Source organism: Pezoporus wallicus, unplaced genomic scaffold, assembly GCF_028554395.1.
Source record: "Pezoporus wallicus isolate ANWC-B61680 ecotype Strahan unplaced genomic scaffold, APGP_CSIRO_Pwel_v1 contig_8702, whole genome shotgun sequence".
NCBI lineage: Eukaryota > Metazoa > Chordata > Aves > Psittaciformes > Psittacidae > Pezoporus > Pezoporus wallicus.
The window spans coordinates 1,368,726-1,381,851 of record NW_026636754.1 but is presented as its reverse complement, the minus strand read 5'-3'; the positions used below and the strand labels follow the sequence as shown (position 1 = coordinate 1,381,851).

Genomic DNA, 13,126 nt, shown 5'->3' with positions numbered 1-13,126 from the left:
ATTTCTTTCATGCAGCTGAAAGCACTCATCAGCTTCCCAGTATTGTCCTTGATGTTACAGTTACTGTGGTATAACCACAAGCTGTGTATCTGAGGACGTGCCCCTCCTCACCTCAGTCCTACTCCCATCAGATACAAGGATCATGCAACCTCAGGGTAATTGATTCACAAGATAACTCACTGGAGAGCCTTTTATCTGGAAGGTTCCTTTTCTGCCAGATCAGCTCACTGAATCCAGTCACCCCTGAGCCACCAGCCTGCATGGCCCACAATAACACCACAGCAGGAGTGTGTGGCTGAGGGCAGTGCAGGGTCAGGCCAACCCAGGCTGCAACAAGACATTTTTTTCCCCCATCTTGTTTTTTTACTGCCATCTAAATACTATACTTCCTTGTCTAGGGAATAAAATGCTGCTGCTTACAATTCTAAGCTGCTAAGGAACCTGCTAAAGTTCTGTTCAGATCCACTATACCCTATAGTACACAGATAGGTTACAGCTAATCACAGAAGCTTGCTTTATTTTAATAGGTATTTGAATTTATCCATCATGAGCCAAATTCTACTCCCACTTAAAAGAAAGAAACTTACTAGTGAGGGCTGTGTGTTACCCTGTTACATCAGAATCCTTCCAAAGTATATCTGGGTTTGTCTCTCTGAACTGACTTCAGTGAGCTCCATAGCTCTGGCTCCATTGTTTGCACTCCAGTATCAATCCCAACAATCCAGTTTGCTGTCACAGCTTCCTTATCAGAACGAGTAGCCATACAAGATTTAAAATCAGTTTGCCCAGACCCCTTTCAGATCACAGTAAAGAACTAACCTCAGATTCCTCGTAAGTGTAGAATCCTTTTGTTATTTTCTTTTCATCCACATCACAAAACGCAGTTACCTGCAAATAGAAATGGAGCACTTCAGTACCATCCCTTGCTACCACGAGTATTTCACCTGCAGTGTATCTGCGTCAGTAACACTACAGGCACGTGAATGAATGCAGAAACAGGGCAACATGCCTCAGTCCTCCTATGGAGCTTAAACAGTTACTAGATCCTTTCCAGGCGTATCATCAGGAGATGGATGCATTTTGCAGTTGCCCATGAGCACGATGTTTTTACAGACATGAGAACAGGGGATCTAAGGTACTTACTGCACGAGACAAAACATCTGTGAGATCTTCAACTTCATCCTCAGCAATATGCCAAGTAAAGTACAACCAGAAAGTAGCCTTCTCATTTTGGCACTTAATTCCACTAACACCTAAGATTAGATAATACAAACCCTCCTCCTTCCACCCACCGCAAGCTATCTACCACCAGATAGCTCAGTATTGCAGTCCTAACACTACTGCTTTGGATGCTCTGGTAATGCCAGCCCCAATTCTAGGTCATGACACACCATGTGTGGGAATTCCTGTGGGTTTGGACTGAAAAGTTCAGCAGATCTGATATTTAAACACGTATCATTACTGCTTCATTTTGGTTCTTCTTACTGTAGTTATGGAAGCATTATCTGCAGCCCCAATTGCCAAATATTTTACATGGTTTTCTATTTGCATTCCTCATAAATATACAGGCAGAATAAATGCAATCCAAACTACACAGTGGCCTCATTTTTGAACCAATAGGTTGTCAGTAACATAGCTGTTTCCCTCTGCCTTCCATTTGAGCTACTCGTATTACCAACACCAAACTCTTACATTGAAGCAGAACAGTTAACTCAGTTAAGAACTTGCAGAAATCAATTCTTCTGGTGAAAGCTGGATAGCAGTTTTCCTATCTTTTTAATTGCTGCATTAAAAATTGATTCACAACACTTACTGCTGAGAGAATGTGAAAAGCCCAACAGCTGTTTATTAATTTACTAAGTTAGAGAAGGCTGCAAAAGGCTGGCTCTCTTCCTGTGCCTGCAGACCTCTCTCACACTTTCTTCCTGTGATTAAGATAGTTTTCTTTTACCTAAAGTGACCTCATTGGCTTTGCGCAGAGGAAAACTCTTGACACAAGTCATCAGGCTGCACTTGTGCATCATGCCACCTTGACAGCCCCAGGGCAAGACTGCAGAGGACCAGAACCGTGTTACAGGTGTTTCCAGGCAATGGCCAGACAGAGCTGTATGCTCCTGCAACATAAAAGGTGTTTCTACATTAAAAGTACTTTGGAGATACCTTCCCATCCAACAGAACAGTTTGCTATCCAAATCCTTAAGGCAGCAACCATTAGCAACTCCCTCAAAGACAAAAGATCTTTAAGCTTTCATTTTCTCTTGAACACAAGTTAACACACTTTACATCTCTGACCCTATTTCTATGTCCACTGTAATGCGTTACCGTGGCTAAAAAGAAATTAGATGGTGTGGCCTGAGCATTATAAACTACATCACAAGATTTCCTGTACCCATCTTACTTATATGTCTATATACACACATGTATATATGTGTGTGTGTATATTCTCTTCATATATATATATATATATATATATGAAGAGAGGCAGGTGGAAGCTACTGGGGAGAAGTTCCTTTGCTGTTTACTTTTCATTCTGTGTTAACCACCTTTAAATTCTCCAATATCCTGCAAATCTGGCAGCGTTCAAGGCCAGGTTGGACAGGACTTGGAGCAAGATGCTCTAGTGAAAGGTGTCCCTGCCTGTGGCAGGGGTTGGAGCTGGATGAGCTTTAAGGTCCATTCCAAGCCAAACCAGGCTGGGATTCTATGAAATCCACTATTAATGTTTCACTGTCCTAGAAGCTGTGCTCACCACAAACAAAATTCAGCAGGACAGGTCTTCACTGCCCACCCAACGGAGTTCTGGGAATAAACACAGTCCAATACACTGACTTACCTTCCAGTAACTGAAGCTGTTTTTTCAGCTGCTTATCCTCCTGTACATTTTAAAGACCAAACCAAAATGCCAAAACTTTTGACATAAGGCAAAGTGAAATTCTGTCTACACCTTAATGTCAGTAACTGAGAATGCAGCTGCGAGATCTGTGCTGGAAAGTGTCACATCATTCACCTTCCGCACACTGCGGTACAGTTAACAGAAACCTGACTGGTGCGTGGATTTCTTCTTAAAATGAATGAGGCCAGAGAAGCAAAGACGGTTCTTGTATCACTAGATTACTAATATTCACGATACTTCCTCTCATCCTCTGCCATAACTCATACTACCATGAGTAGGAAATGCTGCAGCCAACTGCCCAGCCCCAGAGGATGCAGCACATGGAACCCTTGCTAACTCCACAGGTCAGGCTGTGACAGATTCGCTTTGGAACATGGAAATGACTCAAACCTTTCCTTGAGTTACCAATAAGGCATCTCCATGTATAATTCCCAAGGGATTCAGCCAGCTTAAATCTGATATTTACAGTATTCTAAACCAGGTCAGGCTTGAATGGGCAATTTTTCTGCCAGACTGTGCACCATGTGGGTGGCCAAAATGTAAGTCAGTGTTTTTCTGACACACACCATTTATTTTCCAATTAAAGAAAATCTGTCTGGAGCCTAAATACAGGACTTGTGCACAGTTGTTTATCTGGACAGTGAACTTACGGCACGAGGTTTATTTGAGCTATTTACTTTATAGGATAAACCCAGAGTTACCTATTTATTTTCCTGCATTAATGAGCTTCTTTCTTGTACCTTTATGAAGACCATCCATCCATACATGAACTGCTGTCTCGCAGGGAGGAAGCTATGAATTATAAAGCAGTCTCAAGTTGATGGGTTTTTTTTCTCTCCTTCTAGCTCTTTGGCAATGCCTCTGATAACGTGACTCCATTGAAGCTTACAGAGTCCTCAGATCACACTTCAGTTTTAAGAAAATACATCAATGATTACATACTTTGGCTTTGAACATCACTTGTGTATTTCCAAAACAAAAAAGACTGCTATTTCCCTCAGCTACAAATATCTGTTATGTACAAGCTCTACAATTACCAAAAGTAATTTTTACAACTATGGATTGCAACATACATTAACAAATACAGTGGAAGGGGGAAAAGGAGAAAAGAGTTTTCTCTCTCGTAAGGCACGGTTTACACAGCTCAAAAGATAAGATATTTACTCAACAAAAAAATCTCTGCTAGGGGAAGACACGTTTGAGGAAGATAAAGGCACTTCTCTGGCTGGTTCCTTTTAATAAACACAGCCCTGAGTGAAGGGACACACAGGCTGGGACTATCAGACCTCCCTGTGGTAAAAGGATATTAATGGGCAGCAGATCAATCCTACTCCAAACGTAGGACCCGAGAAGTCAGTGAGAGTGGGCCTGGGCTGGAGCTGTAATTACCTACCTGTGTGAGCTGTGTGACCATTACATCCCAATTCAGCTTGTTTCCTACTTCTCTTGTTTACTGCCTTGTTGGCTACTGCAGAGGATGCTTCCTTGCACTTCCCAGTCCACTCACATGTCCTAATGGAAAACCTGACAGATTTCATCGGCCCAGTAATGTCCATTTATGGTAAATGATCTTCAGAGGATTTTATTCCCTCATTTTATTTCCACCTGGGGGCTGCCTTAGGTCTGCAGTGATCATTTACCACAAGCAACAAGACACAGTCACAGCAAATGCTCAAGATCTGCTCTGGCTGGAAGGAGACGAGGCAAGCTTTACAAGGGAGAGTGAATGACTTAGTAGAGCATGACAGGAAAAATGGACAAACCTCTTGATAAGCAGTCACTTGCACTGTCCCCTCTCCCTCCTCATTGCATTGACTGGTCCCATAAAATTATCTTTAATGACAACAACCTGCAAACTCTACAAATTCCTGTAGGAGCAGATCTTCCCTGTTGCAATCCCTCCACAGCTCATGCAATCCTTCATCCCTTTTCAACTCCTGGTGACCCTGGTGATTCTTCTATTTATACTTCTTTCATTCAAACTCACATAAAGCCTCAGGAGCATGTTGATATACATCTCTGCAAAGTTACATCAATTTTGGCCATTCATGTCAAAACAAAGTAACTGAAAGCATTCTGTTGCAAATTTAAATAGACACAGTTAATGACAAACAGAACAAGAGACAGGCAGAAGCATAAACATCTTCCAGTACGCCACAACTGAAACCATCATAGGAGGAAGCAAACCTCCATCACAGTCAGAGGGATTTTCAGTATCAGGGTGCTGCTTTTATCTCCCCACCCCATAGCATTACAGCCACAACAGAAGCTGTAGTTATCTAAACTCCAAGCACACACTCCATGACTGTTTAAAGACACTATTCCATGACAGATAGCAGCATTGTCCCTCTTTGCACATACATCTGCAACATTGCTCAAGAGAACTTTAATACCAGAATCCAACATGCAAAATAAGCTGCTAAATACTGTATGTACAAACTACGCCCTTATTACATAGAACAAACAACTACCCATGTTCTCATTCCTCTACAACAGGTAACTGCATTGGTTATTCCAGCAGCATAACCAATAACCATAACAGCAGCAACAAAACACACATTGCAAAAGCACATCTTCCTGAGGGGAAGCATTCACTATACTCCAAAACAAAGCCTCTATTTTACCCCATGTTGTTTTAGGATGCTTTACATCTGGATTTAACTGGAGCTTTCAGATTCTCTTATTTCTCTTTTAACTCACTTTCCCTTCATCATTCTTTCATCCACAGTTAAGGTGGATGTAATAATTTTCCCTTTATTTATGTTTCTTTGCTTTGATATGTCCCACTTCACTCCCTCACACTGCCTGTCATATACTTTAGAGCAGTTAAAATGCTACCAGACTTAAACAGTTCTTGCTTTTGTGAGTGAGCTGAAGTATCCCAGTTGAACTACACGGTTCAGAGATGTTGCTCTTTGAGAAAGGCGAAGAGAAGCTAAAAGATGATTTTAAATGGCTCATGAGCTAGGAGAAAGGGTGCACAAAATACTGCCTCGAAGCTTTCAAGCTGCCACTGGTGGGTAGGGTTGTCATAGAGAAACTGCACGGCCTGGCTCTGTACTAGGACTGTTTCCATGCCACTAATTAGCCGATGCTTATTTCATCCCTTCCCCTCCTTTTTCTGTTCACTACTTAAATGCTATTTTTAGCTATCGGAAATGACACAAAATATTAATGCTGAAGCTCTCCTTTTAGCTGAAGTTTGGTGGAGAAAAAAGAGCAGACAAGACAGCTCAGAAACCCTCCAGGCATATGCAGCATCCCAAAAACATTTGGTTTCCATCTTCAGCTGCAAATTATAGACAAGACGGATGTGTTTTAAACAAAACAAGGTCTGTTCAACTTCAGTCTTGCAGAAATGCTAATACTGAACCACTGTCAACTGCGTGAATCAAGAAGGGGACAGCCAGGAAACAGAATTTCCCTAAGAATACTGAGGTCCTGGTAATGAATTCATAAAAAAAACCCTATTAGTTGAGTAACTTTTTTCTTTGTTGCTCTTTAGCAAAAATACTGAGCCTTGGACTTTTGCCTGAACTCTTTGGAGACAAAGAATTAATATTCACCATACAGATGTCTGCAGGAAAGGAGAGGATATTGCTTAGGTGTCCCTTTTCTCTTTTAATAGGGCCATAATTCAGATTCAGACTGTTTTCCAAACAAACTGAAGTAGTAATTTGTTACTAACTATGAACATCCACAGACTGCTGCTTCCTGGAATGGCCAAAATCGGTTCTTTCTAAGAAACAATGCTGTTCAGCATGCAGTATATTTATACTTTCCAAACGTCCCACAAAACCCTCGTCAGTGTAAGAAACACAACTGCCTCGTTTAGCAGGTTCTAAAAATACCAGAAAGATCCTTTTTGCAAAAGATGTTTTCTTGCATGCCCTAAGCTTGACAGATCAAATGAATGAATTCTCTTCCTGAAGATTTAATAGACTTTCAGGGTTTCAGTTGTGTTTCTTTTCACAATTACAAACAACACAAGCTGTATAATATATAATAATATAACGTGGGTGGGTTATTGCTTATTCTAGGAGTGTGTGTCTCAGATTTTCTACAGGTACTTAGTCCCAACTGTGCTGTGACTCCGCATCCCAACCGGAATCAGTCTCACGACATCTAATGAAATTCCCAATCTCAATAAAAGGATGCAGGAATAGTGAAGCAGAGCACAGGTGAAATTCAAGAGTCAAACCTGACAAAAGGATAAACCCAACTGAAATTAAATTCAGACAGTTAAATTATACAGCTCAGTTAAATTATGCAGCATATTCTGGCAGTTTTACCTGCATTTCAAAGGGTTTTAGACCTTTTAAGATCACACTGGTTTACACAACTGGACCTTCAGAGGAGAAAAAGGTAATTGTATTGATGCAATACATCATATTTTGTCTTAAGGGCTTTTGGAATTGTAATTTAAAGGTGTCTGTTCCACATAATTGATGAATTCATATCCCAGGGCCTCCATTTACAAGACAACACTAGATTCTACTTGTAGATTCAAAATGATACTGAATCTCCAGTGTTCTCATAATTAACAGAATATATGAAAGCTTAGATCTTGTTAAGGTAGTCTTAAAAGGGTGAGACAGGAAATGTGTTTTATTGTTTTTAGGGCTGGAAAGGACAAAGCAACAACTATTTACAGCCTTTGTTCATGTGGGATTTTAGTGTCTTTTGGCAAGAGCTGAAGATTAGTCACAAAATACCTGAAGGATTTTTGAGAGGTAGAACATGAAGTTTAACTACCTGCCTTTTACTGCTATGCATTTAGAAGAAAATGAAAACTCTCATGAATTACCTATTTTATGAATTTATTTCCTGAAACTCCAGCACAGTAATCCCTTGATTAGCACGTGGAGAAGTGACATGTTTTAACTACTTCTACAGCCTTTTGCCAATGACTTACTATGAAACATTAGGATATCGTTTAAGCTTCAGTTTTAACTGAGATGGATAGACTTAAGGGTCACTTTTGGAAAAGCTAGGAAGCTCCAATGGCAATCATAAAGAACCTGAACAACCACTTAAACCCAGTACTTTAATCAATACAGACAGCACCAATTTCATCACAAGTTAGCTATCTAAAAGTTAGGCCTCTATCCCACTTAGAATGATCCAAGTAACTTTCTGAAGCTATTCATTACTTACTGAGAAAACCTCTGAATACTTCAGAAAACATGTCAGACAGCGGATAAACTTCGATCACTCTGTAAGGTATTGAGCATCAGGCTGTGACTGCATTTCAGCAGCAGTTTTCTGCAGTACATTTGCAAAATGAGTCATACTTGGCATGTGCAGTCGTGTCTGGCATGTAAGCTTGCTCAATGTATCTACTATAGTATCCAGTCATGAATGGGTTAGTGCTCAACGCAGTATTTCAGTATCAAACTAAAGCATACTGGAATATGTGCAGTTGTAACCTTGACAGAAGCAAAACAGTATCATGGCCTGCAACACTGCCAAAGCAAACGTTATGTAAAGGTCAGCTGGAAAGCACGTCAAGATCCAGTTAATTAGAACCACACTGTCAGTGCTAGCACACCGGGAATGACGGCTTCTTCTTGCTGAAGGAGAGGCAAGATATGGTTCTTTGGCAGAAAAATGGCAAAACCACATCAGTATTATTTTTCTCTTGCCCATTTTATCATCTCTGCAGTGACATCTTCATATTATCATTGTGCTTGCTGAACAGGATGTAAAGTCCTGACTGAGTCACCTATAAAAGTAGGTGGCAAATGTTACCCAAAGCTAGAGAGGCGTTGTATCATAATATCAATCTCCATTTTGGCTTGGCACAAATAAAACCTACAAAACAAAACAAACCCCCCAAAACCCCAACCCCTCAGACGGTGAGACACTGCTACAAAACCAGTACAATCTATTTTTTCAAGCTGTCATCTTTTCCCCTGGAACCGTATTTTCCAATCCTTGTCATTCTGCACAGAGAAAAACGCAATGGTTGGTAGCAAGTCAGTGGAATTCCCAAAGTGCTCTGCAAAATACTAGTGAAAGGGAACATTTCCACAACCCCAAAGTCCGGGCACCCTGCACTGCATGACCAAGGTAACTCACTACATTTAATGGACTGTTCTGTCCTCTTTGAATGACGTAACTGATGGGAGACACCCAGCACTGAACCTTCTTTCTTCATGCCACGTGATGGCAATGAAAGAGGGGTGGCACTGGAGTATCAAGCAGGAAATTCAGGTTCAATTCTGGTGAATTGTCTATTTACTGTATGAGTGTCCTCAGGTCCATTCATTTCAACTATGGGTTTACAAAACTACTTTATTCTGTTTCATATGTGTGTGGTCTGAGGGCCACAACATTAATCAGGTTTATATATATATTTGTCATTTTGTCTTCCCATCCATATTTTTGAGAAACAAAAACACATTCAGTAATAAAATGAATGTTATGGGGCTCTTTATAAGAAACAGCCATTTGACATTAGCCCTAAAGCATTTATCTAACAAAAAGTTATTACAGAAAAAAAAGTGCTATAAAAGGCGTTTAAACTCTCAGACAAACCTCTCCTGAGAAATATCTGCTGTTGCCAAATACAAGTAACCTCCGCATCTTCAACTGATTGCAAACAGAGTTAGACAGTCACGTATAAGAGTTTCTACTTGCCCGTTCGCCCCACCCCTATTTTTAAAGAATAAAGCTTTTCAAAAGGGAGTTACAGTAGAACTACTCCTCGTAATTCAAACCAGGATGATGAGCATCCAATAGGGATCTGTCCAGTATCCACTTTAGGAGCTAGGCAACTGTTATACAGGTATGAATAACCCTGGATAAGGTAGTCTGCTATTTTACCATCCAAATAGAGTTATTCTACTCACCTTGCGAACCTGGCTACTACACGGTTAGTTACACAGCAGCAGGCCATAAACAGTTAGACACTGTGTCTAATCTATTACTGTGCTCAGTCACCAGCAAGCAGGAACATGGGTACATGTGTTGTTCTACATACACACCATACTCTCTAAATAAACTAATACAGCATTTAAATATACATTATGGAGAATAATCAGAATGATATTAATCCTCAGCTAGCAGTCTGGGGACAAAATATCCTATGAGAAGTTCCCTACAACATGTTAGCAGCAAGGAGGCATGTGAAAGAGGAGGAAGTGAATTGTACAGATTTACCCACTCTTCCTAGCTTACCTTTTTCTGATTAGCTGGTGACAAGCTTCGGTAGAGCTTCTTGCCTTGCTTGCCAGCATTCCAAATGGTGAATGATGTCCAGGAGTTGAGGACTCTGTCTTCAAGAAACCTGACTCGGTGATTCCAAATGGTTCCCCTGGAGGGTTAGAAAAGAAGTAGATTCTGATCCCCAAAACTTTTATCATTATTATATACCTATATCCATATGGACACATAGACAATGAACGCCTTTAAGATTCATTCACTAGGAACTTCTCATCCTTTAACAGTTTCCTAGATACAATAAATTGGTTTCCTCAATTTATGGCTTGACTGGGTGAATATTCCTTATCTACATCTCTTGAACAAGGTACCCTGACTTGAAAATGTCTTCCATAGGTAATTCTGATAAACACCTAATTGCCTTTCCTTTCTGAAAGCATTTCTTCAAAGAGTTTTTCCCATTTGCTTTATCATGACAGAACACAACACACTTCATCAGAATTGTTACAACTTGTTCTACAATTTGTAATACATCCCCTGATCCAAGAAATGAGATGTTGGAATTAGTTAAAGCAGCACCAGAAAAAAACAATCCCTAGTAGTTTTCTGTGAGATCCTAAAGCTGCCAATGGTTTTCTTTGTCTTGGGAAGCATGTAGTTTTCCTACTAATACCCCTTTCTTCACAGTTCAACCTTGAGCCCCAGAGTCTTCTGACTATATCAAGTTAGTATGGCATTTAAACACCAAAATACTCAAAGACTATGTTGTTTTTTTCTGTTTCAAGTAAGACTTCTGATTCATGAGTCAGCACAGGTTATCACACAGCAGCTACTGTGAACTACTTCAGGTCTTTAAGTGCAGCAGATTTTATAGGAAAATCAAAATCTATTCAACTGTTCTTGATATTGAGGATCTAAACTGTCCAGGTGGGTAGACAGACAGGAACAACTACAGGGATGCTGCTGTCAGTCACCCTCATCCATGGATCAGTCTGCTCCTCCTAGTCGCAACTCAGGTTATCCACAATCCTGTAAGCATTACACCAAGTTTGGTTCTATTTCGTAAGTAAAATACATGAGCATGATGGCTAGAGACGTCTGATGGCCTAGCACTGCAGTAACATCTCACTTCTATGAAACAGATCATCAAATTTCACAAAGTCCTGGACCAGATTTATTATTCCAAATTATTCCTTTGAAATATACCTCTGAGGTACAAATATAACATTTGAGGTTACTGAGATTAACAGGTAACCTAATTTGTTCCCAGAAGTTTGTTACAAACCTGTCTAATATTTCAGTGATAAGAATTTTGTGTTTTTATTTGCATCATTGCTTCACAGCCCCGAGCTCTGATTTGAGAAACATGCACCCCTCATCGTACTACACATACGGATTCCTGCTGGGATTATTAGTGAGCTCCAGAGAGCCCACTTCAGCGTGCGAGTTCTGAGCATAGCCAAATCCTGCTTAGCACTTCATCACTGATCATGGTGTGATAACTTGGAAGGAACTTCACACGCAAACGGACGTACCCAGGAAAACAGCTACTCCACATAAAATTTCCACACCGTTTCGAGGACTGCGGCCATGCACCAGCACTTTGACTCGTGGAGGAAAAAAGATCTTGGATTGGATTGCAAATCCCTCCTAATGCAACCACAAGCTACATTCCTGCTGCAAAGCTTTAGCTGCTGCTGGCATCCTTTGACACTTGCCTTTTTCCATATACATTAGAGCATACTATATTCCCAGAAGGAAAGTTAAAAGAAAGAGATACGAAGGACAAGTATTTTTCCAGGATCACTTTACTGGAGATTTCTGAGCTTCTGCTAGATTCTAAAAAGGAATATTACTGCTTTACACGTAAATGGAAAGCTTTTAAAAGTGATTTTACTTTGAAATGTAACTTCAGAAGGGTAACATTCCAGAGGTACTTCAGGATCTGCTCTGTTGAGTGACACCAGCAAGTTTCTTTTCCACTTGAGTTTGCGAAGTAAAGAAAGCTGAAGAAATAACAGGCAACCGTACAAGGCATAAAAGGAATTATCAACTATTAGTTGTAGGGTAAACACTGGAATCTCTACATCCAGGCACACACAAAATGTTCCTAATTGTCATGGAGATGTCCCAGTACATGCAGTATTGATGGCTTCCAGACAATATGCATTTGCTGCCTAGGTGATGGGTGACTATGTTCCACACAAGTCCCCACAGAGGTAAAATTCAAGCAGACCAATTCTCATTGCTGGAAATCATCCACAAAGATTTCAGACTGAAACAAATTTACTGACCCAATCTTATCTATAAATATTATATTGAGAAACGCGAGTGGGAAAGTACCCAAGGGAATTTCACTCAAATAAAAGGATATGAAAGTTATTACACCCCAAATTAACTGGATCACTGCTCAAATACAGACAGCTTTATCTAAGCACCAATAAATTGCTTTCTTAAATACCTGGTTTGGGTTGTGAAAAATGAAGCCAATATATACATAGCACTTGTGATTTTTTTCTTGCATCACTCTTTGTAGTCTTGAGTTAACCTTGAAATACTTTTAACAGTACAAGCCAAGATCATCAGCTCATCATAGAACTAAGGGGATAATTTGGGACTGAGCTTTAGGGTGACAATCACAGACTTAATCTTTGTGAAATCTTGCTCTGCACTAACGACACATCTCATGTGTTGAAACAAAAGGTGTCAGAAGAGGGAGTTTCAGTTGCCCCCTTCAGGTTTCCAGTTCACCTAATTTGCCATATGTTTTGATGTATCCTGAATAGATAACTGGGATTCCTGCCTTGAGGGATAAGGGAATGCCATTTTCCCATCCTTGAAGAGCCAGTGCAGGTGCAACAGGCAGGAACTGTAGCAACGTGCAAAGGATGATTAAAGAAAATGCCTGAAACTATCTAGAAGTTGTACAAACCACTGCTCAGAGATGATTCTCACAGCTATTTTCAGATTTTGCATTATTGCATATTCATAGCCACCAGCAAAAAGCAGGAGGTATCATTGCTCTGCATCATCCCAACCAAAGCTGCTTTTCCTACCCATGTCAGGAAG

The 13,126-nt window shown here is 40.4% G+C and overlaps 1 protein-coding gene across 5 annotated transcripts in view; it reads right to left on the bottom strand.

Moving 5' to 3' along the window:
* B3GNTL1 (UDP-GlcNAc:betaGal beta-1,3-N-acetylglucosaminyltransferase like 1) overlaps window positions 1-13,126 on the bottom strand; it is a 117,767-nt gene that overhangs the window by 4,563 nt on the left and 100,078 nt on the right. For all 5 annotated transcript variants that reach the window (XM_057401407.1, XM_057401410.1, XM_057401409.1 and 2 more), the window contains 2 exons: window positions 10,076-10,211; window positions 820-888 (listed from right to left, as the gene is read on the bottom strand). In XM_057401407.1, the coding sequence (XP_057257390.1) occupies window positions 820-888; window positions 10,076-10,211 (205 nt within the window). The remainder of the gene's footprint in view (window positions 1-819; window positions 889-10,075; window positions 10,212-13,126) is intronic.